Here is a 25,039-nt window from a genome sequence, read left to right as displayed (position 1 = left end):
TTCCCCTCTTCTTTTCCCGATTCTGGGATCTGCAAGCCTTGGGTCAGGATGCCTTGTCCAGGCCATGGAAGTTTCACCTATTGTACATCTTCCTTCCATTCCCATTGATTCCAAGGGTTCTTCTGAAAATCCAATGCGAAAATGTGTGTGTGATAAGAATACTGCCCTTTTGACCAAGGATGCCCACAGTTTAGAGGATGAAGCTGGAACAACCAATTTTACCTCCGCCTTGTGGGGATCTCCTTGTTCAGAATGGGGCGTTTCATCCGAACCCAGCAAGACTGAAATTATCGGCTTGGAGGTTGAGAGGAGTTCTCTAAGATAGCTGGAGCTCAGATGGCATAGATGACACCTTGTTGCAAGCTAGAAAAAGTTCAACCAACTTGTCCTATCATCAGTTATGAAAAGCTTTAGCGAATCTTCAGAAAAAAAATGAACTCAGCTCCCTAATATTCTTGAATTCCTGCAAAGCAGAATAGAAAACAACCTGGCTTACAATTCACTGCAAGTTCAAGTTTCAGCTTTGTTGGCCATGATGAATAAGACACAGGCCTTATTTTAAACCCTTTGGGTATTTGTTTTTTGAAGGCAGCAGTGAAGAATAGACCACTGGCGAAGGCCTTTTTCCTTGAATAGGATTTGTCTCTTAAGCCTTGCTAGGACCTCCGTTTAACCCGATAACTTTGTGTTCCTTATTCCATTCAAGAAATGATATGTTTAGAAATTAGTAAATATCTATTTTTCAAACGAAAGGACCAACAATTTTTATAACAGATTTTTATTGAATATCACAAAAAAATGTAAAACCCAGCAGTGATACCACCAGAAGAAAGCTCAATTAGTAAAAAAAATGATATAAATTTCACTTGGATACATTGTGTGATTGTGCAATTGCCAGTTAAAGTAGAGCAGTGCCGAATAGCAAAAAATACTCTGGTCATGAAGGTGGTAAAGTCTTCCGGAGCTCAAGTGGTTAAAAATATGAGTTCATGCACTGAATATGATTTTTTTTTTAGGTGAACTTCCCTTTAAAGCGGAGCTCCACCCAAAAGGGGAAGCTCCGCTTACCTGCCTTCTCCCCCCCTGCACATTTGGCACCTTTTGAGAGGGAAGGGGGAGTGGGTACCTGGTTTTGACAGGTACCTGCTCCCACTTCTGGATGATCTCACACGGGAAGTGCAGCCCCCTCCTCCTTCCCCAGCTGCCGGGCCATTCACAAAGCGCAGCGTGCTTCACGCGTGCGTAATAGACAGCTGCAAGGCTTCACTGCCGGGTTCCCTTACAAGCAATGTCAGCGGCAGCACCCAAGAGCCGATGGAAAAATTGGCTGGGGTGAAGACCACCGCTGGATTCCAGGACAGGTAAAGTATTTGTAACTGCTGACTTTTAATTTTTTTCTGAAGGAGCCTGGAGCTCCGCTTTAAGCATGAACAATTTTATGTATAACTCAGCCAGAAATTCCCTTCTGTTCCCTAAAGTCCGATTTACACCAGGTTCAGTTGGGTTATGTTGGACAGATTGTCCAGCACAGTCCCACCGCAAGACAAGACAAAATACATCACCTCCAAGTGGTGTGTGCTGAAATAAAGTATAGCATGCCGAACGGTTCTCAACGCAGTGCGAGGAAATCCACCAACTCGCAGCCAATAGAACTTTATCGCTATATCACATTGTGAAATTTCATAAAGTTTGTAAAAAAAAAAACTGTAGTTGTTCCTCACGCCACACACCAGCTGCTGTGTTTTATCTCGTTGTCTGGTGAGAATCGTCCATAACAATCTCTACCTTCGGGTGCCTCTAATTGTGCTGTTCTCACACTCCATCGCTCTTTCCGGGTAAGCAGTGCATGACCCTATGGATCCCCAAATCCTATGTTATATAAAATTATAATATGACAGAAGAAAAATTAAGACATATTTGTTATGCCTGTTATAGATATGATCTCATAGTCAAACTTATTTTGTAGATGATAATGACTGATTACATGTTTCGCAGCAAAAGCCACTTGCTCAGGAAGAAAGGACCTTGTCAAGATCTACATTCCGGTGCCCCTTGTGTTCACTCGGGGTTCACTGACCTGTTTTGAATTGTGAACAACAATGCACAGCTGTACTATTGATTGTATATAAAATTGTTTGTATTATTGTCCCCTTCCCATTTTAACCATGTTTTCTATTCAATAACTTGTTATATTTTATGATATCCTCGACCTAATCCTTGGATACCGAGATAGTCCAGTTTTCTCCAATCCTAAAAGGGGCATGTTTGGGGCAGCCCCAGGTATTCCCTTCCATTAGTAACTATTGTGGATGATGGTACCCACCCCTATTTCTAGACCATTTAGATGGAGGCATACCCTTAAACTATAATCTCTACTGTACAGCAGGATTTTCATTTACAGCAGAATTCTTCGATAGTTATTTCATATAATAATAATTATTGAAATTTATGACTTTTTTTTATTAATAATAAACAGCACTGTTATCTTTCAGGAATCTACAACAATTGATTTTTTTTATGATATTTTATAATGATTCTGCATTATTATCATTATAAAATAAGATATTAAATAGAATAATTGTAGAACTTTAACCTCTGAGGTTTGTTTTATATTTAATTTTATAATAAAAAAAAAACAAAAACTCTCTATGGAATCCTTGTATTATTTATTCTGTGGAATAAATCACATATAATGTCATTTAGTTAAACACATTTCTGAATGAAGGAAGATTAGAATAATAAGCCGTCATTGTGAGGTTTAGAATAGAAATGATTTTTATCTACAAAGAGGTGTGAGCTTCTGTGTGAGGGGTTATTTAGAGTAGACTTTGAGCAGCGAGAAAAATACAACTATTCCTGCTTTATTTTAGCATAGAAAAGCATTTTTATTGGTCTGTGTTGCTGTCAGAGTTCTGCCCTCACTTCCTGTCTGGTAAATTGTTGTGAGCCAGACAGGAAGTGGAAGGAAACTTTTCTGACAGAGCCCTCGATAGCAGTAAAAACGGACTAATGCCGCGTACACACGATCGGACTTTACGGCATACTTGGTCCGGCGTACCGGATTTCGTCGGACAATTTGATCATGTGTGGGCTCTAGCGAACTTTGTTTTCTTTTCGTTGACGGACTTAGATTTGAAACATGTTTCAAATCTGTCCGACGGACTTGAGTCCGGTCGAAAAGTCAGCTCGTCTGTATGCTAGTTCGACGGACAAAAACCGACGCTAGGGCAGCTATTGGCTACTGGCTATGAACTTCCTTGTTTTAGTCTGGTCGTACGTCATCGCGTATGAATCTGTCGGACTTTGGTTGATTGTGTGTAGGCAAGTCCGTTCATTCGTAAAGTCCGTCGAAAAGTACGCCGGACAAAGTCTGCCGTAAAGTCCGCTCGTGTGTACGCGGCATAAGGGTCTAAATCCTTCCAAACGCCATCCAAAACTGCAGGCTCCAGCGCTCTCATCCCAATACTGACTACACTATCTCGTGTTTCACTGACCCAGAACAAGCATGCAGCCAGTAAAGCCTGAAAAGTCTGACCTCCTGCATGCTTGTTCCTGGTCAGTGACACAATAGGGAGTGAAGTGAGAGTTACTTGTTTTGGGGTCATCATCCTTATCTTAATGTTGTCAACTGCTTACTGCTACTGGCTATTGCACCAATCGGATTCTCTGACCTGTGATGTCTCCATTTTCTGGGCAGATTTCTCACCTATGGTTTCTCTCAGATATCTTTATACAACCTTCATTTCCCCCTATATAAAACCCAGCATGGAGGGGCTCAGTGAAGGTGGTGGTGAAGGTGTGAAGATGTCGGGTGGGGTTACACAATTCATAAAAGGAGATCCGCCCGGCCTCATAATCCAGATCTATCCTGACTCTGTTACTGGAGATATTGCCAGGTAATATGATCTCCTCCCTGCCATGTATCACTGAGTACTGATTACCCCACCCCCTCTCCAAACACCAGGACTTCCTATTACATCCAATCTCTGACTGACCTCCTCTCCTGTCTATACTGGGGTAACACATTCCTACTTTCCAGTACTCTGATCCTCCGACATCCACTTCCCAGTAATGTCTCCCTGAGGAGAACCTCTGACTGCTTATCACCTGAGGACCATGAAATCTCACTGGTGTTTCTGGGCGATTCTGATGTGATGATGAGAAGGATGCAGTTTTCCCGTCATCTGATATATGTAGATCATTACCAGCTGTCCTCACATCCAGTAATATGTCTGTAACCCCCGATACCTCCCATGTTTGCTGTACAGCCCCAGTATTTGGTCCTCCAGCTTGGTGGCGTGAGTGTTGTATGGTGGGGTAGGGTTGGGGACGTCTCTTGGATGGTTGTATGGTGGGGAAGGGTTGGGGACATCTCCTGGATGGTTGGATGGTAGAGAAGGGTTGGGGACATCTCTTGGGTGGTTGTATGGTAGGGGAGGGTTGGGGACATCTCCTGGATGTTTCAGCATTGAGGTGACCTTTTTCCTTTCTCCTAGAATGTGGATAGACCTCTGTGCCTGTACATTTCTGTACATTTACCCCAGACATGATATCAGATAAACCTGTGTGTAATGTGTGTGAGATCACCGCCACATCCAGATCCCCTCCATCATGGAGGAGTTTATCATGTCTCTCTCTGTCATCATTATCTCCATCCTCAGTATCACAGAAGTCACCTATGTGTGATTCCTGTAGGACAGTCAGTGGATCCGTCATGTTACACATCTCCTCAATGTAATACATCTTTCTGTACAGCTCCTTCTTCTTTATTTTCAGCTGTTGGATCATATTAGACAGTGGTAGAGAGACCCGCTCTGCCTGCCCAGAGATGTCACTCAAGACTCTGTTCTCCAGGTCTTCCAGACGTCTCCTGAGGTCTCTGAACAGGGCAGTGACTCTCTCTGTTTCATCATCTGCTTTTCCTTGTACTTTCCTCCTGCGTTCCTGCAGACTCTGCACTCTTTTCTCTACCTCCTCTTTCTCTGTCATCAGTTTCTGCAGAACATTCCTCAGTTTTTTCTTCTTCATCTCAGAGGCCTCATCCAGAGTCTCCACCTGGTGCCCCCAATGTTCTCCAGCCAAACTGCAGGAAGCACAGATACTGGTGGAGTCCTCAGTGCAGTAATACTTCAGTAGTTCCTTATGGACAGAACATTTCCTGTTCTCCAGGGAAGTTGTGGGGTCATATAAGACGTGTTCTGGTGACTTGCTGTGGACTCTAAGGTGATTGTCACACAGATAAGCTTCACACATCAGACAGGATTTCACAGCAGGTACAGAAGTGTGCATACAGTAAGTACAGAAGACCCCGGACTTCTGATCTGGGTGAGAAGACAGGAAATTCTCTGCTATGTTACGCAGTGTTATGTTTCTCCGCAGTGCAGACCGATCCTGGAACTCTTCTCTGCATTCAGGACAGGAATAACCTCCAGACCCCTCCAGTGTATCCAACACACGCTCAATACAGTCCCGGCAAAAGTCGTGTCCACATTTTAGGGTTACAGGATCTGTATAAATGTTCAGACATATGGAACATTCCAGCTCCTTCCTCAGATCAGCAGACGCCATCACTGAAAGCAGAAGAGAGAAAAGAAATTGAAATACTCATTAAAGCTGAGCTCCAGGAATTCAGCTACTTTGTAAAGTGTGTCAGATTACTTGAGGTTAAGTCCAATGGGATGCATGCCACCTTGTGGACTTCTCTCTGTTATTTATAACTAAGGCTGGCCGTAGACAGAGCAAATTTCTTTCCTGCAACCCAAGAAATTCACTTAACTCTCGCAGTGCCATTGCGTTCTGGTGGAGGAGAAGGGGAAGCCGCCCCCGCTGGGAGAACACATTGATTATTGCTAGTGGCTTTAACTTGGGTACATTCAGCCTGCCCATACACTGCTCAAGTCTCTATGGCTGGCGTAACAGTTTTACTGAACTCCAAGAGTACAGCTATCACTACACTCCCGGTGCTCTGATGGAAGAGAAGTTGTCTTCTCATATAGCAGTGACACAGACAGGATTTGTGTTCTCAGTCAGAAAGCTTCCCTTCCTGTACTGATGAGATGTATTGTAGTATGGTCAAAATTGTAGAAGTGTCATCAGTAGACCAAGGATTCTTCAAAAGGGTCCAAATCTTTATTCACATGGTCACACGGTACACATACAGCAACATTTCGGAGCCGCGCAGGCCCCCTTCGTCAGGCAAGTGACGAAGGGGCCCCGCGTGGCTCCAAAACATTGCCGTATGTGTACCGTGTGACCATGTGAATAAAGCTTTGGACCCTTTTGAGAAATCCTTGGTGTGCTGATGACACTTCTACACTTTGACTTGTCTATGGTTTCCAGCCAGTGGTCATTACAGCACCCATCATGTCTACAGCCAAATTCAGGAATATGTGCATGGGGAGTATTATGTTTTGAATTGTATGGAGATCAGAACCCACTAAGCACCCCATCCTAATCTCCATTATGTGTTATGGCAGTGAGGGGAGTCATTTCCACACTGTACTTTATGTACTAACACAATAGTAGACTAGAGGTTCTTGGATCAGGATGAGGTTTGAGACAAGCATGTGCTTGAGGTGAAATCAATTTATTTGGAAGTTTGTGGAAACTGCAATCTGAGGTGGCCATTTGCTTGCTGCCGTAGCAACCAACAATTGATAATCAATATTTCACTAGCAAAGATCATAAGGCTTGATTCAACCCTGATTGTGACCTGAGCTCTAGTCATTTGCTGTTGGGATAAATTTCAAACTAATACAATAATTCACTGCCATAGCAACAAAATTACCAATCATGCCATTATTGCCCTTTAAACTTTCATCAGGTGGCTTAGAACAGCCAATAATTGGAGTTTTCTAAAGTGCAACCACCCCTCTCTATATAAAAAAAATATATATAAGCTATATACAAAGCTATATAGTGCTATATACAGAGCTGTATTGGCTACGGTACAGTGAATTGCACTGTACTGAGCTACATAGTGTGTAGACCCTCCCCCATATTCATTGTACTGTATTGCAGTGAATTGCATAGTTGGTAGGTTGCATATTATTGTGTACTACCCTTTGTGTTGTATTTAGGTCCTGCTCCCCTCTACTTGCATGTTTTCAGGTGCTTTGTTTTTTTCTTTCAATTTTGTTTTTTTTTTTTTTGTTTTTTTTTGTTTTGTTTTTTTTTTTACAGGTGAAGCACAATTTTTTTTTTTTTTAATGTTTTAGGGTTGGTGTTCGAGGATGTTCAGAAATCAATTGTATCTGATGTTGAGGAAGAAATCACCGAGTAATCACTTGACGGTGAGTTTCTGTCCACAAGAGAATCTGGTTTGCTTCCTACGAGCAGCCGGGCACCTTCATGGCGGATATATGGCACTGTAGTGGTATTGTCTGACTGCACCTAAATTGTGTTTGCCTTTAGAAGGGAGTCCAGTGCTGAAGAGACAGTCTGAGTGCTCCGAGCTCTGTTGATGGGGAGTTTGGCCTTTTCGCTGGTCATGTTCCCTGATTTTAAGACCCCTTCCCCAGCATGACAGACATGTGTCTGTTGTAAGAACCTTCTAATCGTAAAGAAGACAAAATCTTCCCTCTGTAATGCCCCGTACACACGGTCGGATTTTCCGACGGAAAATGTGTGATAGGACCTCGTTGCCGGAAATTCCGACCGTGTGTGGGCTCCATCACACATTTTCCATCGGATTTTCCGACACACAAAGTTTAAGAGCAGGATATAAAATTTTCCGACAACAAAATCCGTTGTCGGAAATTCCGATCGTGTGTACACAAATCCGACCGACAAAGTGCCACGCATGCTCAGAATAAAGAAAGAGATGAAAGCTATTGGCTACTGCCCCGTTTATAGTCCCGACGTACGTGTTTTACGTCACCACGTTCAGAACGATCGGATTTTCCGACAACTTTGTGTGACCGTGTGTATGCAAGACAAGTTTGAGCCAACATCCGTCGGAAAAAATCCTAGGATTTTGGTGTCGGAATGTCCGAACAAAGTCCAACCGTGTGTACGGGGCATTAGAGTTGAAGTGGAGATCCACAAGGAGAAGAACTTTCATGTTTGGTAGGATAGGAGAATGGGTAGATTCAGTAAAAGAGCCTGCTTTTCCCATTCTAATCAAGAATATGTAGTTGGAGAGTTTTTGAACGAAATTTGGAAAAAAGTTCTTGCCTCAAAAGAGGCCACCACTGGATCCTGAACTCGTATGGCAAATCTCACTGTTGGATTTCTTTTGGATTTCAGTTATCTAAATGAGAGTTCTTAAAGAAGGAAGTTTCTTTTCTGGAAGAAGGTCCTTCGTCTGGGATGTATCCAGGATCAGACCCAACTATTATAGGCACAGGGAAGGCTGAAGAACATATTTTTAAGTTGATCACCCAGCCAAAGGCCTGAAGCAGCTGAATTGTCTTTTGGACATTTTTTGAAGAGTTGTAAGGGACACAAGTCCATCAGTAGAAAATCTTCTAGATTGCCTGTCACCTGAATGCCCGGAGCTCTGCGAAGGGCAAGCAAGCATGCTAAGATCTTTGTGAACACTCTGGAAGCAGAGGACAGGATGAGAGTAGAGGTGCACCGAATGGACATTTTGGTGCCGAAACCGAAACTATAAATATTTTTTAAAAACTGTTTATTTTTATATACAGTTGTATTATATTCAACTTTTTAATTAAAGCGGAGTTCCACCCAAAAATGGAACTTCCGCTTTAAGCACTCCTCGCCCCCTTACATGCCACATTTGGCATGTAATTTTTTTTGGGGGGGAGTGGGGGCTTCGTTAGGAGGGGGGCTTCCTGTCCCACTTCCTCCTTCCACCCAGGCGACTCATCCTTTCGGGAGTGCACCGCGACTCGCGCATGCGCCATGCATGCCTGGCCGTGAAGCCGAAAGCTGTCATGGCCCGGTGCCCAAAGTGGCAATGGAGGCGCCGGCGGAGAGGAGCGACGCTCCGTTCGGCTGCATTGCTGGACCATGGAACAGGTAAGTGTCTGTTTATCAAAAGTCAGCAACTACACTTTTTGTAGCTGCTGACTTTTAATAAACATAAAAAGCCTGGAACTCTGCTTTAATATCATCAATTTAAATTAATATGAATTTATTGTTGGCCATTATTGGTACCTTTGGTGCAAGAAAAGCTCAAGAAAATTCTGTCCGCAGTCTCTAACCATCTCTTGTATCATGTCCCCAGTCTCTAACCATCTCTTGTATCATGTCCGCAGTCTCTAACCATCTCTTGTATCATGTCCCCAGTCTCTAACCATCTCTTGTATCATGTCCCCAGTCTCTAACCATCTCTTGTATCATGTCCCCAGTCTCTAACCATCTCTTGTATCATGTCCCCAGTCTCTAACCATCTCTTGTATCATGTCCGCAGTCTCTAACCATCTCTTGTATCACATCCCCAGTCTCTAACCATCTCTTGTATCATGTTCCCAGTCTCTAACCATCTCTTGTATCATGTCCCCAGTCTCTAACCATCTCTTGTATCATGTCCCCAGTCTCTAACCATCTCTTGTATCATGACCCCAATCTCTAACCATTTGATACATGAGATGGTCAGAGACTGCAGACATAATAAAGGAGATGGTCAGAGACTGCATAGTACAGGAGAGGGTCAGAGACTGCATAGTACAGGAGAGGGTCAGAGACTGCAATCTTTGATCTTCTCCTGTACTATGTCTGCAGTCTCTGACCATCTCCTGTAGTATATCTGCAGACTTAGTACAGGAGACGGTCAGAGACTGCAGACATGATAGAAGAGATCAATGCAGCCTCACCAGTGCCCGTCAGATGCAGCCTGCCTGTGCCCGTCAGATGCAGCCTGCCTGTGCCCGTCAGATGCAGCCTGCCTGTGCCCGTCAGATGCAGCCTGCCTGTGCCCGGATCAGAGCATCGATCTCCGTATGTGCTGGAGCTGTAAACTGAATTGCACGGGCCGCAGTAACAATGTCCCGCCTCCTGTGATAACGTCACGCTGATTCAATGTCCCACCATTGGATCAGTGTGTCGTCTGTCACAGGAGGCGGGACATTTTTACTGCGGCCTGTGCAATTCAGCTCTGTCACACAAGGAGATTGCTGCTTTGTGGGAGGGAGGAGAGGAGGAGGTATGACTGGGGTGAGCCAGGAAGACGCCCCCGCAATGGGCGGCACCGGTAGGCAGGGGACCGCCCAGGCCCTACCCCATTTTTTGCAATGTCCCGAAAACAACATTTTCGGCAGTTAATTTTTGGCCGCCGAAATTTCGGTGCATCCCTAGATGAGAGGCAATGCAACAAAACTGGTAATGGTCCTATGCCTCTGCTAAGCAAAGAAATCACTTATAAGTGGGCATAAATGGGAACATGCAGCTCAGCATATTGGATATATCCACTGATGCCGTGTGTTCTCCTTGTCTCTGAGAGGCAATTACTGACCTTGTAAATGCCATAACAAAATTTTGGAATGTGAAAAAATTTGTTGAGGGATTTCAAATTCAAGATAGCACAAACACCCTCCACTGGGGTTCTGGCACCATGAACAGGTGAGAGTAGAACCTGTCCTGTGGTGGTACTGGTACAATGACTCCCTGGAAAAAGAGGCAATTCTAAGCGTTTTGCAAATCTGACTGCCCTTGGACAATTATTGGTTGATTTGAAAGAAGGCAGTGAGGTGGTAGAGTCTTAAAGTATATCTTGTACCCTTTTGAAACCACTGAGTGATTATTATTATTATTATACAGGATTTATATAGCGCCGACAGTTTGCGCAGCGCTTTACAACATTAGGGCAGACATTACAATTACAATACAGGAGGAATCAGAGGGCCCTACTCGTTAGAGCTTACACTCTAGGAGGGAGGGTCAAGTGATACAAAAGGGTAATAGCTGTGGGGAATGAGCTGATGAAGAAAATAGAAGTGCAGTTGTTAGGTGGAGGGACGATAGGCTTCTCTGAAGAGAAAAGTTTTCAGGGATCACCTAAAAAATAGATCGATTTGGGGATAGACTGACAGATTGGGGTAGGGTATTCCAGAGGATGGGAGAGGCTCAGAAGTCCTGGAGAAGAATATGGCAGGAGGTGATGAGGGAGCCAGAGAGCAGGAGGTCTTGGGAGGAGCGAAGAGGGCGATTAGGTTGGTATTTGGAGACTAGGCTAGTGATGTAGCTGGGGGCAGAGGTGTGGATGGCTTTAACTTATTGTTAGTAGTTTGAATTTGATTTGTATGGCGAGTGGTAGCCAATGGAGGGATTGGCAGAGAGGGGTAGCAGACACTGAGCATTTTGTAAGGTGGATGAGTCTGGCAGCAGTATTCATGGTGGACTGAAGGGGGATAGACTATGTAGCGGTAGGCCAATGAGGAGGACATTGCAGTAGTCGAGGCGAGAGATCACCAGGGAGTTTATCAGGATCTTTGTGGTTTCATTGGTTAGAAAGGGACGTAGTTTAGAGATGTTGTGGAGGTTGAGGTGGCAAGCTTTGGAAAATGATTGGATGTGGGGCCAAGTCAGAGAGTTCAGAGTCCAGGATAACACCTAGCACCCTGACATGTGGGGACGGGTGGATAGTTGCACCATTGCCCTTGACAGAGAGATCAGGGGAAGAGGCACGTGGGGGAGGAAATATTATAAGTTTGGTTTTGGACAATTGAGTTTAAGGAAGTGGTGTGACATCCATACAGATATGTCTGTTAGTAAGTTAGTGATGCGTGAGGAGACTGATGGAGTGAGTTGAGGCGTGGAGAGATAGATTTGGGTGTCGTCAGCGTAGAAATGATATTGAAAGCCATGGGAGCTGACCCAGGGAAGAGGCGTAGCTTGAAAATAAAAGAGGTCCAAGAACAGAACCTTGGGGGACCCCGACAGAGAAGGGAAGAGGAGTGGAGGAAGTAGAATTGTAAGTGACACTGAAGGTGCGTTGGGATAGGTAGGATGAGAGCCACTGAAGAGCACAGTCACGGAGACCAAGGGAGTAAAGTTTTTTGAGGAGGAGGGGGTGGTCAACCGTGTCAAAGGCAGCTGAAAGGTCCAGGAGTAAAAAAAAAAAGCATCCGTTGGTTTTTGTGGTTAGTAAGTCATTAGTAGTGATCCCACAGGTCAGTGATGTCTGTGACCCAGAGAGATGCAAACTGCAACAGACTTCACCCCCTCTTAGGAGTGAGGGTGCCCATTCAATCACCTCTGATTCAGCATTCTCTAGGACCGGCATATTGGGTTTCCAAATTGGTTGAAAAAAAGTGAGTAGGAGAAGAGCTTAGGTGTTTCTGAGTTCTGGACAAAGATGACTAAATTAGGGCTGTCAACTGCCCAAGGAGTTGTGACATGGGGGGCAGAGAACTCTGCTTTTGTCAAGTAGACCGCTTGTTGCATACCTGGAATAGACCTGCAATCGGATGATAAAACCGGTGTTAAAACCGGTTTCTGCTCCTTTGCAAGGGGCGATTCATCACTCTGAGTTTGAGAATTGGCTCCCTTTCTCCTGGTCTCTGCCATAGCTACAAGTGAGAGTATTCCCCTGTGGGGTACTCTGAGCAGAGTGTTGGAGATAGGATAAGTATGTCTTTTTGGGGTACATGGTAACCCAGGTGTAGACTGTCTTGCAGCTAATTCTTGTGGTAAAAGGATGGGAGGAAGCACCTCGTGTGGTGGTTTTACCTTGCCAGCAATTGGTATTACTTTATGGGCTATGCCCTCAAGTTAATTACGGGATCAGTTTAATGCCGGTCTCGCACTGATGGTGGAGACAGGCCTCTTAGACTATACGGTTTGGTTGTAGATGCTCACGGTGTAACCATCATGGTATTTGAACTTTGAAGGTTGTTATACTAAAATGTTCAATAAAGCTGTGGCCTTGCCCTACTTCCAACTTAAAGTGGTCTATGTGTCTTTTTGGGGCGGGCAAGGTTTTGTTGTGGTTTAAATAAGTGGGGGTTAAGACAAGACTAAGCTTCTCAGCAGTCATGAAGGCCCCTTGACCTGCTCCGCCCTAAGGAAAGGGAGCCTTGACTGCTGGATGCTTGGCAACCAAGCGGGGCGTCAACCTAATCAGGGAGTCGGAGTGGCTCCGTTGGGATTGGCTACAATGGCACGAGGTGACTGGGTGGAGCCGGAACTCTAGAAAAGGCCACGCAGAGGCACGTCCCACTACTTTTAAGAGAAGTTGACGTCACAAGAGTGAGTACCTTTAAGTACTGTAGGCAGAAGTTGCGTTAACATATGCTACCAGTGGTGTGATGAACACCCAGTCCTCCTTCCCAGACTGAGCGGTTGAATTTCAGTGCCAGGTTTGAAAAGCCTACACCGGGCAGTGAAAACATTCCAAATAAAGCCCCATCTACACAGTAAGAGTCAAAAGGTACAGGGTGACCCGGTCTTACCAGTTCTTAATACTGGACTGAATATAAAGCCCAGGCTTCACCCATCATGGTGGCCATATCATTGAAGGGGTCTTCAGGGACAGAGTTCCATAGCGATGGATCAAGGCCTCTGTATTGCACCCTGAGGCTATGTTCTAAATGCCAAGGTGAATGCCTCACGCAGGATCCAACCCCTAATGCAACATTGCAGGACATCCCCAAAGCATCGAGTTCCGATGCGGTCCCCAAGTTCTCTCTAATCATAATACACTGCTCACGTCCATGGACGCCCTCCCAGCATTTTAAGCCTGTGCTGTAGCCATCTTTTGGCTATAGTGCAGGCGCCAAGTGGTTGAAGTGTCACCCATGGACAATATAGAGTAAGTTTGTTATGGGAGGACACAATTTTAAGGCGTCACAAGTTCCATGGATATCCTACCTCATGTGGGAATATACAATATTGTGTTTGTGCCCTAAAATTTACTTTACTGAAAGATCTATATTGAGGAACCATTGTGCATCAGGTGATCTAAAAATTGGAACTACTACTATTTTATTCTCCAGGGTCTCTGCTATTGTAGAATATATCATGTTTGGTGCTTTCGGTAATCTTCTGTACAGAGACTGATGTGACTGTGGGGGGAGGGGACATTAGAGTGTAAGCTCCTCTGTACAGAGACTGATGTGACTGTGGGGGGAGGGGACATTAGAGTGTAAGCTCCTCTGTACAGAGACTGATGTGACTGTGGGGGAGGGGACATTAGAGTGTAAGCTCCTCTGTACAGAGGACTGATGTGACTGTGGGGGGGAGGGGACATTAGAGTGTAAGCTCCTCTGTACAGAGACTAATGTGACTGTGGGGGGGGGGACATTAGAGTGTAAGCTCCTCTGTACAGAGACTGATGTGACTGTGGGGGGGAGGGGACATTAGAGTGTAAGCTCCTCTGTACAGAGACTGATGTGACTGTGGGGGGGGGCAGGGGGACATTAGAGTGTAAGCTCCTCTGTACAGAGACTGATGTGATTGTGGGGGGAGGGGACATTAGAGTGTAAGCTCCTCTGTACAGAGACTGATGTGACTGTGGGGGGAGGGGACATTAGAGTGTAAGCTCCTCTGTACAGAGACTGATGTGACTGTGGGGGGGAGGGGACATTAGAGTGTAAGCTCCTCTGTACAGAGACTGATGTGACTGTGGGGAGGGGACATTAGAGTGTAAGCTCCTCTGTACAGAGACTGATGTGACTGTGGGGGAGGGGGACATTAGAGTGTAAGCTCCTCTGTACAGAGACTGATGTGACTGTGGGGGGGAGGGGACATTAGAGTGTAAGCTCCTCTGTACAGAGACTGATGTGACTGTGGGGGAGGGGACATTAGAGTGTAAGCTCCTCTGTACAGAGACTGATGTGACTGTGGGGGGGAGGGGAGCATTAGAGTGTAAGCCCTCTGTACAGAGACTGATGTGGACTGTGGGGGAGGGGACATTAGAGTGTAAGCTCCTCTGTACAGAGACTGATGTGACTGTGGGGGGAGGGGACATTAGAGTGTAAGCTCCTCTGTACAGAGACTGATGTGACTGTGGGGGGAGGGGCATTAGAGTGTAAGCTCCTCTGTACAGAGACTGATGTGACTGTGGGGGGAGGGGACATTAGAGTGTAAGCTCCTCTGTACAGAGACTGATGTGACTGTGGGGGAGGGGACATTAGAGTGTAAGCTCCTCTGTACAGAGACTGATGTGACTGTGGGGGAGGGGACATTAGAGTGTAAGCTCCTCTGTACAGAGACTGATGTGACTGTGGGGGGAGGGGACATTAGAGTGTAAGCTCCTCTGTACAGAGACTGATGTGACTGTGGGGGGGAGGGGACATTAGAGTGTAAGCTCCTCTGTACAGAGACTGATGTGACTGTGGGGGAGGGGACATTAGAGTGTAAGCTCCTCTGTACAGAGACTGATGTGACTGTGGGGGGAGGGGACATTAGAGTGTAAGCTCCTCTGTACAGAGACTGATGTGACTGTGGGGGGAGGGGACATTAGAGTGTAAGCTCCTCTGTACAGAGACTGATGTGACTGTGGGGGGGAGGGGACATTAGAGTGTAAGCTCCTTCTGTACAGAGACTGATGTGACTGTGGGGGGGAGGGGGACATTAGAGTGTAAGCTCCTCTGTACAGAGACTGATGTGACTGTGGGGGGAGGGGACATTAGAGTGTAAGCTCCTCTGTACAGAGACTGATGTGACTGTGGGGGGAGGGGGACATTAGAGTGTAAGCTCCTCTGTACAGAGACTGATGTGACTGTGGGGGGGAGGGGACATTAGAGTGTAAGCTCCTCTGTACAGAGACTGATGTGACTGTGGGGGGGAGGGGGGACATTAGAGTGTAAGCTCCTCTGTACAGAGACTGATGTGACTGTGGGGGGAGGGGACATTAGAGTGTAAGCTCCTCTGTACAGAGGACTGATTGTGACTGTGGGGGGGAGGGGACATTAGAGTGTAAGCTCCTCTGTACAGAGACTGATGTGACTGTGGGGGGAGGGGACATTAGAGTGTAAGCTCCTCTGTACAGAGACTGATGTGACTGTGGGGGGACATTAGAGTGTAAGCTCCTCTGTACAGAGACTGATGTGACTGTGGGGGGAGGGGACATTAGAGTGTAAGCTCCTCTGTACAGACTGATGTGACTGTGGGGGGAGGGGACATTAGAGTGTAAGCTCCTCTGTACAGAGACTGATGTGACTGTGGGGGGGAGGGGACATTAGAGTGTAAGCTCCTCTGTACAGAGACTGATGTGACTGTGGGGGGGAGGGGACATTAGAGTGTAAGCTCCTCTGTATAGAGACTGATGTGACTGTGGGGGAGGGGACATTAGAGTGTAAGCTCCTCTGTACAGAGACTGATGTGACTGTGGGGGGAGGGGACATTAGAGTGTAAGCTCCTCTGTACAGAGACTGATGTGACTGTGGGGGGGGGGAGGGGACATTAGAGTGTAAGCTCCTCTGTACAGAGACTGATGTGACTGTGGGGGAGGGGACATTAGAGTGTAAGCTCCTCTGTACAGAGACTGATGTGACTGTGGGGGGAGGGGACATTAGAGTGTAAGCTCCTCTGTACAGAGACTGATGTGGGGGGGGAGGGGACATTAGAGTGTAAGCTCCTCTGTACAGAGACTGATGTGACTGTGGGGGGAGGGGACATTAGAGTGTAAGCTCCTCTGTACAGAGACTGATGTGACTGTGGGGGGGAGGGGACATTAGAGTGTAAGCTCCTCTGTACAGAGACTGATGTGACTGTGGGGGAGGGGACATTAGAGTGTAAGCTCCTCTGTACAGACTGATGTGACTGTGGGGGGGGGGACATTAGAGTGTAAGCTCCTCTGTACAGAGACTGATGTGACTGTGGGGGGAGGGGACATTAGAGTGTAAGCTCCTCTGTACAGACTGATGTGACTGTGGGGGGAGGGGACATTAGAGTGTAAGCTCCTCTGTACAGACTGATGTGACTGTGGGGGGAGGGGACATTAGAGTGTAAGCTCCTCTGTACAGAGACTGATGTGATGTGGGGGGGAGGGGACATTAGAGTGTAAGCTCCTCTGTATAGAGACTGATGTGACTGTGGGGGGAGGGGACATTAGAGTGTAAGCTCCTCTGTACAGAGACTGATGTGACTGTGGGGGAGGGGACATTAGAGTGTAAGCTCCTCTGTACAGAGACTGATGTGACTGTGGGGGGGAGGGGACATTAGAGTGTAAGCTCCTCTGTACAGAGACTGATGTGACTGTGGGGGGAGGGGACATTAGAGTGTAAGCTCCTCTGTACAGAGACTGATGTGACTGTGGGGGGGAGGGGACATTAGAGTGTAAGCTCCTCTGTACAGAGACTGATGTGACTGTGGGGGAGGGGACATTAGAGTGTAAGCTCCTCTGTACAGAGACTGATGTGACTGTGGGGGAGGGGACATTAGAGTGTAAGCTCCTCTGTACAGAGACTGATGTGACTGTGGGGGGGAGGGGACATTAGAGTGTAAGCTCCTCTGTACAGAGACTGATGTGACTGTGGGGGGGAGGGGACATTAGAGTGTAAGCTCCTCTGTACAGAGACTGATGTGACTGTGGGGGGAGGGGACATTAGAGTGTAAGCTCCTCTGTACAGAGACTGATGTGGGGGGAGGGGACATTAGAGTGTAAGCTCCTCTGTACAGAGACTAATGTGACTGTGGGGGGAGGGGACATTAGAGTGTAAGCTCCTCTGTACAGACTGATGTGACTGTGGGGGGAGGGGACATTAGAGTGTAAGCTCCTCTGTACAGACTGATGTGACTGTGGGGGGGGGGGACATTAGAGTGTAAGCTCCTCTGTACAGACTGATGTGACTGTGGGGGGAGGGGACATTAGAGTGTAAGCTCCTCTGTACAGACTGATGTGACTGTGGGGGGGGGGGGGACATTAGAGTGTAAGCTCCTCTGTACAGAGACTGATGTGGGGGGGGGGACATTAGAGTGTAAGCTCCTCTGTACAGAGACTGATGTGACTGTGGGGGGGAGGGGACATTAGAGTGTAAGCTCCTCTGTACAGAGACTGATGTGACTGTGGGGGGAGGGGACATTAGAGTGTAAGCTCCTCTGTACAGAGACTGATGTGACTGTGGGGGAGGGGACATTAGAGTGTAAGCTCCTCTGTACAGAGACTGATGTGACTGTGGGGGAGGGGACATTAGAGTGTAAGCTCCTCTGTACAGAGACTGATGTGACTGTGGGGGGAGGGGACATTAGAGTGTAAGCTCCTCTGTACAGAGACTGATGTGACTGTGGGGGAGGGGACATTAGAGTGTAAGCTCCTCTGTACAGAGACTGATGTGACTGTGGGGGGAGGGGACATTAGAGTGTAAGCTCCTCTGTACAGACTGATGTGACTGTGGGGGGAGGGGGACATTAGAGTGTAAGCTCCTCTGTACAGACTGATGTGACTGTGGGGGAGGGGACATTAGAGTGTAAGCTCCTCTGTACAGAGACTGATGTGACTGTGGGGGGAGGGGACATTAGAGTGTAAGCTCCTCTGTACAGAGACTGATGTGACTGTGGGGGGAGGGGACATTAGAGTGTAAGCTCCTCTGTACAGACTGATGTGACTGTGGGGGGAGGGGACATTAGAGTGTAAGCTCCTCTGTACAGACTGATGTGACTGTGGGGGAGGGGACATTAGAGTGTAAGCTCCTCTGTACAGAGACTGATGTGACTGTGGGGGGGAGGGGACATTAGAGTGTAAGCTCCTCTGTACAGAGACTGATGTGACTGTGGGGGGAGGGGACATTAGAGTGTAAGCTCCTCTGTACAGAGACTGATGTGACTGTGGGGGGAGGGGACATTAGAGTGTAAGCTCCTCTGTACAGAGACTGATGTGATGTGGGGGGAGGGGACATTAGAGTGTAAGCTCCTCTGTACAGAGACTGATGTGACTGTGGGGGGAGGGGACATTAGAGTGTAAGCTCCTCTGTACAGAGACTGATGTGACTGTGGGGGGAGGGGACATTAGAGTGTAAGCTCCTCTGTATAGAGACTTGATGTGACTGTGGGGGGGGGGGAGGGGACATTAGAGTGTAAGCTCCTCTGTACAGAGACTGATGTGACTGTGGGGGAGGGGACATTAGAGTGTAAGCTCCTCTGTACAGAGACTGATGTGACTGTGGGGGAGGGGACATTAGAGTGTAAGCTCCTCTGTACAGAGACTGATGTGATGTGGGGGGAGGGGACATTAGAGTGTAAGCTCCTCTGTACAGAGACTGATGTGACTGTGGGGGGGAGGGGACATTAGAGTGTAAGCTCCTCTGTACAGAGACTGATGTGACTGTGGGGGGAGGGGACATTAGAGTGTAAGCTCCTCTGTACAGAGACTGATGTGATGTGGGGGGAGGGGACATTAGAGTGTAAGCTCCTCTGTACAGAGACTGATGTGACTGTGGGGGGAGGGGACATTAGAGTGTAAGCTCCTCTGTACAGAGACTGATGTGACTGTGGGGGGAGGGGACATTAGAGTGTAAGCTCCTCTGTACAGAGACTGATGTGACTGTGGGGGAGGGGACATTAGAGTGTAAGCTCCTCTGTACAGAGACTGATGTGACTGTGGGGGGAGGGGACATTAGAGTGTAAGCTCCTCTGTACAGAGACTGATGTGACTGTGGGGGGAGGGGACATTAGAGTGTAAGCTCCTCTGTACAGACTGATGTGACTGTGGGGGAGGGGACATTAGAGTGTAAGCTCCTCTGTACAGAGACTGATGTGACTGTGGGGGGGAGGGGACATTAGAGTGTAAGCTCCTCTGTACAGAGACTGATGTGACTGTGGGGGGAGGGGACATTAGAGTGTAAGCTCCTCTGTACAGAGACTGATGTGACTGTGGGGGGAGGGGACATTAGAGTGTAAGCTCCTCTGTACAGAGACTGATGTGACTGTGGGGGGAGGGGACATTAGAGTGTAAGCTCCTCTGTACAGAGACTGATGTGACTGTGGGGGGGAGGGGACATTAGAGTGTAAGCTCCTCTGTACAGAGACTGATGTGACTGTGGGGGAGGGGACATTAGAGTGTAAGCTCCTCTGTACAGAGACTGATGTGACTGTGGGGGGAGGGGACATTAGAGTGTAAGCTCCTCTGTACAGAGACTGATGTGACTGTGGGGGGAGGGGACATTAGAGTGTAAGCTCCTCTGTACAGAGACTGATGTGACTGTGGGGGGAGGGGACATTAGAGTGTAAGCTCCTCTGTACAGAGACTGATGTGACTGTGGGGGGAGGGGACATTAGAGTGTAAGCTCCTCTGTACAGAGACTGATGTGACTGTGGGGGGGAGGGGACATTAGAGTGTAAGCTCCTCTGTACAGAGACTGATGTGACTGTGGGGGGAGGGGACATTAGAGTGTAAGCTCCTCTGTACAGAGACTGATGTGACTGTGGGGGGAGGGGACATTAGAGTGTAAGCTCCTCTGTACAGAGACTGATGTGACTGTGGGGGGAGGGGACATTAGAGTGTAAGCTCCTCTGTACAGAGACTGATGTGACTGTGGGGGAGGGGACATTAGAGTGTAAGCTCCTCTGTACAGAGACTGATGTGACTGTGGGGGAGGGGACATTAGAGTGTAAGCTCCTCTGTACAGACTGATGTGGGGGGGAGGGGACATTAGAGTGTAAGCTCCTCTGTACAGACTGATGTGACTGTGGGGGAGGGGACATTAGAGTGTAAGCTCCTCTGTACAGACTGATGTGACTGTGGGGGAGGGGACATTAGAGTGTAAGCTCCTCTGTACAGAGACTGATGTGACTGTGGGGGAGGGGACATTAGAGTGTAAGCTCCTCTGTACAGAGACTGATGTGATGTGGGGGGGAGGGGACATTAGAGTGTAAGCTCCTCTGTACAGAGACTGATGTGATGTGGGGGGAGGGGACATTAGAGTGTAAGCTCCTCTGTACAGAGACTGATGTGACTGTGGGGGGGAGGGGACATTAGAGTGTAAGCTCCTCTGTACAGAGACTGATGTGACTGTGGGGGAGGGGACATTAGAGTGTAAGCTCCTCTGTACAGAGACTGATGTGACTGTGGGGGGAGGGGACATTAGAGTGTAAGCTCCTCTGTACAGAGACTGATGTGACTGTGGGGGGAGGGGACATTAGAGTGTAAGCTCCTCTGTACAGAGACTGATGTGGGGGGGAGGGGACATTAGAGTGTAAGCTCCTCTGTACAGAGACTGATGTGACTGTGGGGGGAGGGGACATTAGAGTGTAAGCTCCTCTGTACAGAGACTGATGTGACTGTGGGGGGAGGGGACATTAGAGTGTAAGCTCCTCTGTACAGAGACTGATGTGGGGGGAGGGGACTTTAGAGTGTAAGCTCCTCTGTACAGAGACTGATGTGATGTGGGGGGGAGGGGACATTAGAGTGTAAGCTCCTCTGTACAGAGACTGATGTGACTGTGGGGGGAGGGGACATTAGAGTGTAAGCTCCTCTGTACAGAGACTGATGTGACTGTGGGGGGAGGGGACATTAGAGTGTAAGCTCCTCTGTATAGAGACTGATGTGACTGTGGGGGGGGGGAGGGGACATTAGAGTGTAAGCTCCTCTGTACAGAGACTGATGTGACTGTGGGGGAGGGGACATTAGAGTGTAAGCTCCTCTGTACAGAGACTGATGTGACTGTGGGGGAGGGGACATTAGAGTGTAAGCTCCTCTGTACAGAGACTGATGTGATGTGGGGGGAGGGGACATTAGAGTGTAAGCTCCTCTGTACAGAGACTAATGTGATGTGGGGGGAGGGGACATTAGAGTGTAAGCTCCTCTGTACAGAGACTGATGTGATGTGGGGGGAGGGGACATTAGAGTGTAAGCTCCTCTGTACAGAGACTGATGTGACTGTGGGGGAGGGGACATTAGAGTGTAAGCTCCTCTGTACAGAGACTGATGTGACTGTGGGGGAGGGGACATTAGAGTGTAAGCTCCTCTGTACAGAGACTGATGTGACTGTGGGGGGAGGGGACATTAGAGTGTAAGCTCCTCTGTACAGAGACTGATGTGACTGTGGGGGGAGGGGACATTAGAGTGTAAGCTCCTCTGTACAGAGACTGATGTGACTGTGGGGGGGAGGGGACATTAGAGTGTAAGCTCCTCTGTACAGAGACTGATGTGACTGTGGGGGAGGGGACTTTAGAGCGTAAGCTCCTCTGTACAGACTGATGTGATGTGGGGGGAGGGGACATTAGAGTGTAAGCTCCTCTGTACAGAGACTGATGTGACTGTGGGGGGGAGGGGACATTAGAGTGTAAGCTCCTCTGTACAGAGACTGATGTGGGGGGAGGGGACATTAGAGTGTAAGCTCCTCTGTACAGAGACTGATGTGACTGTGGGGGAGGGGACATTAGAGTGTAAGCTCCTCTGTACAGACTGATGTGGGGGGGAGGGGACATTAGAGTGTAAGCTCCTCTGTACAGACTGATGTGACTGTGGGGGGAGGGGACATTAGAGTGTAAGCTCCTCTGTACAGAGACTGATGTGACTGTGGGGGAGGGGACATTAGAGTGTAAGCTCCTCTGTACAGACTGATGTGGGGGGGGAGGGGACATTAGAGTGTAAGCTCCTCTGTACAGACTGATGTGACTGTGGGGGAGGGGACATTAGAGTGTAAGCTCCTCTGTACAGACTGATGTGACTGTGGGGGGAGGGGACATTAGAGTGTAAGCTCCTCTGTACAGAGACTGATGTGATGTGGGGGGAGGGGACATTAGAGTGTAAGCTCCTCTGTACAGAGACTAATGTGATGTGGGGGGAGGGGACATTAGAGTGTAAGCTCCTCTGTACAGAGACTGATGTGACTGTGGGGGGAGGGGACATTAGAGTGTAAGCTCCTCTGTACAGAGACTGATGTGACTGTGGGGGGGGAGGGGACATTAGAGTGTAAGCTCCTCTGTACAGAGACTGATGTGACTGTGGGGGAGGGGACATTAGAGTGTAAGCTCCTCTGTACAGAGACTGATGTGACTGTGGGGGGAGGGGACATTAGAGTGTAAGCTCCTCTGTACAGAGACTGATGTGACTGTGGGGGGAGGGGACATTAGAGTGTAAGCTCCTCTGTACAGAGACTGATGTGATGTGGGGGGAGGGGACATTAGAGTGTAAGCTCCTCTGTACAGAGACTAATGTGATGTGGGGGGAGGGGACATTAGAGTGTAAGCTCCTCTGTACAGAGACTGATGTGACTGTGGGGGGAGGGGACATTAGAGTGTAAGCTCCTCTGTACAGAGACTGATGTGACTGTGGGGGGAGGGGACATTAGAGTGTAAGCTCCTCTGTACAGAGACTGATGTGATGTGGGGGGAGGGGACATTAGAGTGTAAGCTCCTCTGTACAGAGACTGATGTGACTGTGGGGGAGGGGACATTAGAGTGTAAGCTCCTCTGTACAAAGACTGATGTGACTGTGGGGGGGACATTAGAGTGTAAGCTCCTCTGTATAGAGACTGATGTGACTGTGGGGGGAGGGGACATTAGAGTGTAAGCTCCTCTGTATAGAGACTGATGTGACTGTGGGGGGGAGGGGACATTAGAGTGTAAGCTCCTCTGTACAGAGACTGATGTGACTGTGGGGGAGGGGACATTACAGTGTAAGCTCCTCTGTACAGAGACTGATGTGACTGTGGGGGAGGGGACATTAGAGTGTAAGCTCCTCTGTACAGAGACTGATGTGACTGTAGGGGGACATTAGAGTGTAAGCTCCTCTGTACAGAGACTGATGTGGGGGGGAGGGGACATTAGAGTGTAAGCTCCTCTGTACAGAGACTGATGTGACTGTAGGGGGACATTAGAGTGTAAGCTCCTCTGTACAGAGACTGATGTGGGGGGGAGGGGACATTAGAGTGTAAGCTCCTCTGTACAGAGACTGATGTGACTGTGGGGGGAGGGGACATTAGAGTGTAAGCTCCTCTGTACAGAGACTGATGTGACTGTGGGGGGGGAGGGGACATTAGAGTGTAAGCTCCTCTGTACAGAGACTGATGTGGGGGGGGGGGGGACATTAGAGTGTAAGCTCCTCTGTATAGAGACTGATGTGGGGGGAGGGGACATTAGAGTGTAAGCTCCTCTGTACAGAGACTGATGTGACTGTAGGGGGGGACATTAGAGTGTAAGCTCCTCTGTATAGAGACTGATGTGACTGTGGGGGGAGGGGACATTAGAGTGTAAGCTCCTCTGTATAGAGACTGATGTGACTGTGGGGGGAGGGGACATTAGAGTGTAAGCTCCTCTGTACAGAGACTGATGTGACTGTGGGGGGGAGGGGACATTAGAGTGTAAGCTCCTCTGTACAGAGACTGATGTGACTGTGGGGGGGAGGGGACATTAGAGTGTAAGCTCCTCTGTACAGAGACTGATGTGACTGTGGGGGGAGGGGACATTAGAGTGTAAGCTCCTCTGTACAGAGACTGATGTGACTGTGGGGGGGAGGGGACATTAGAGTGTAAGCTCCTCTGTACAGAGACTGATGTGACTGTGGGGGGAGGGGACATTAGAGTGTAAGCTCCTCTGTACAGAGACTGATGTGGTGGGGGGAGGGGACATTAGAGTGTAAGCTCCTCTGTACAGAGACTGATGTGACTGTGGGGGGAGGGGACATTAGAGTGTAAGCTCCTCTGTACAGAGACTGATGTGACTGTGGGGGGAGGGGACATTAGAGTGTAAGCTCCTCTGTACAGAGACTGATGTGACTGTGGGGGGAGGGGACATTAGAGTGTAAGCTCCTCTGTACAGAGACTGATGTGTGTGGGGGAGGGGACTTTAGAGTGTAAGCTCCTCTGTACAGAGACTGATGTGATGTGGGGGGAGGGGACATTAGAGTGTAAGCTCCTCTGTACAGAGACTGATGTGACTGTGGGGGGAGGGGACATTAGAGTGTAAGCTCCTCTGTACAGAGACTGATGTGACTGTGGGGGGAGGGGACATTAGAGTGTAAGCTCCTCTGTATAGAGACTGATGTGACTGTGGGGGGGGGGAGGGGACATTAGAGTGTAAGCTCCTCTGTACAGAGACTGATGTGACTGTGGGGGAGGGGACATTAGAGTGTAAGCTCCTCTGTACAGAGACTGATGTGACTGTGGGGGGAGGGGACATTAGAGTGTAAGCTCCTCTGTACAGAGACTGATGTGATGTGGGGGGAGGGGACATTAGAGTGTAAGCTCCTCTG

The 25,039-nt window shown here is 48.2% G+C and overlaps 2 protein-coding genes across 2 annotated transcripts in view; one reads left to right on the top strand and one right to left on the bottom strand.

Annotated features, from left to right (window-relative positions):
• The window catches only part of LOC141128793 (E3 ubiquitin/ISG15 ligase TRIM25-like), a 59,646-nt gene extending 54,078 nt beyond the window's left edge, over positions 1-5,568 (bottom strand). Inside the window, exon 1 of the mRNA XM_073616305.1 lies at positions 3,707-5,568. Coding sequence (XP_073472406.1) covers positions 3,707-5,568 — 1,862 coding nt within the window. The remainder of the gene's footprint in view (positions 1-3,706) is intronic.
• The window catches only part of LOC141122172 (E3 ubiquitin-protein ligase TRIM39-like), a 154,099-nt gene that overhangs the window by 103,106 nt on the left and 25,954 nt on the right, over positions 1-25,039 (top strand). The window lies entirely within an intron of this gene.

This window comes from Aquarana catesbeiana, linkage group LG01, assembly GCF_042186555.1.
Source record: "Aquarana catesbeiana isolate 2022-GZ linkage group LG01, ASM4218655v1, whole genome shotgun sequence".
Classification (NCBI taxonomy): Eukaryota; Metazoa; Chordata; class Amphibia; order Anura; family Ranidae; genus Aquarana; species Aquarana catesbeiana.
Note: the sequence above shows the minus strand (reverse complement) of the source record. Positions and strands in the feature narration are given on the sequence as shown.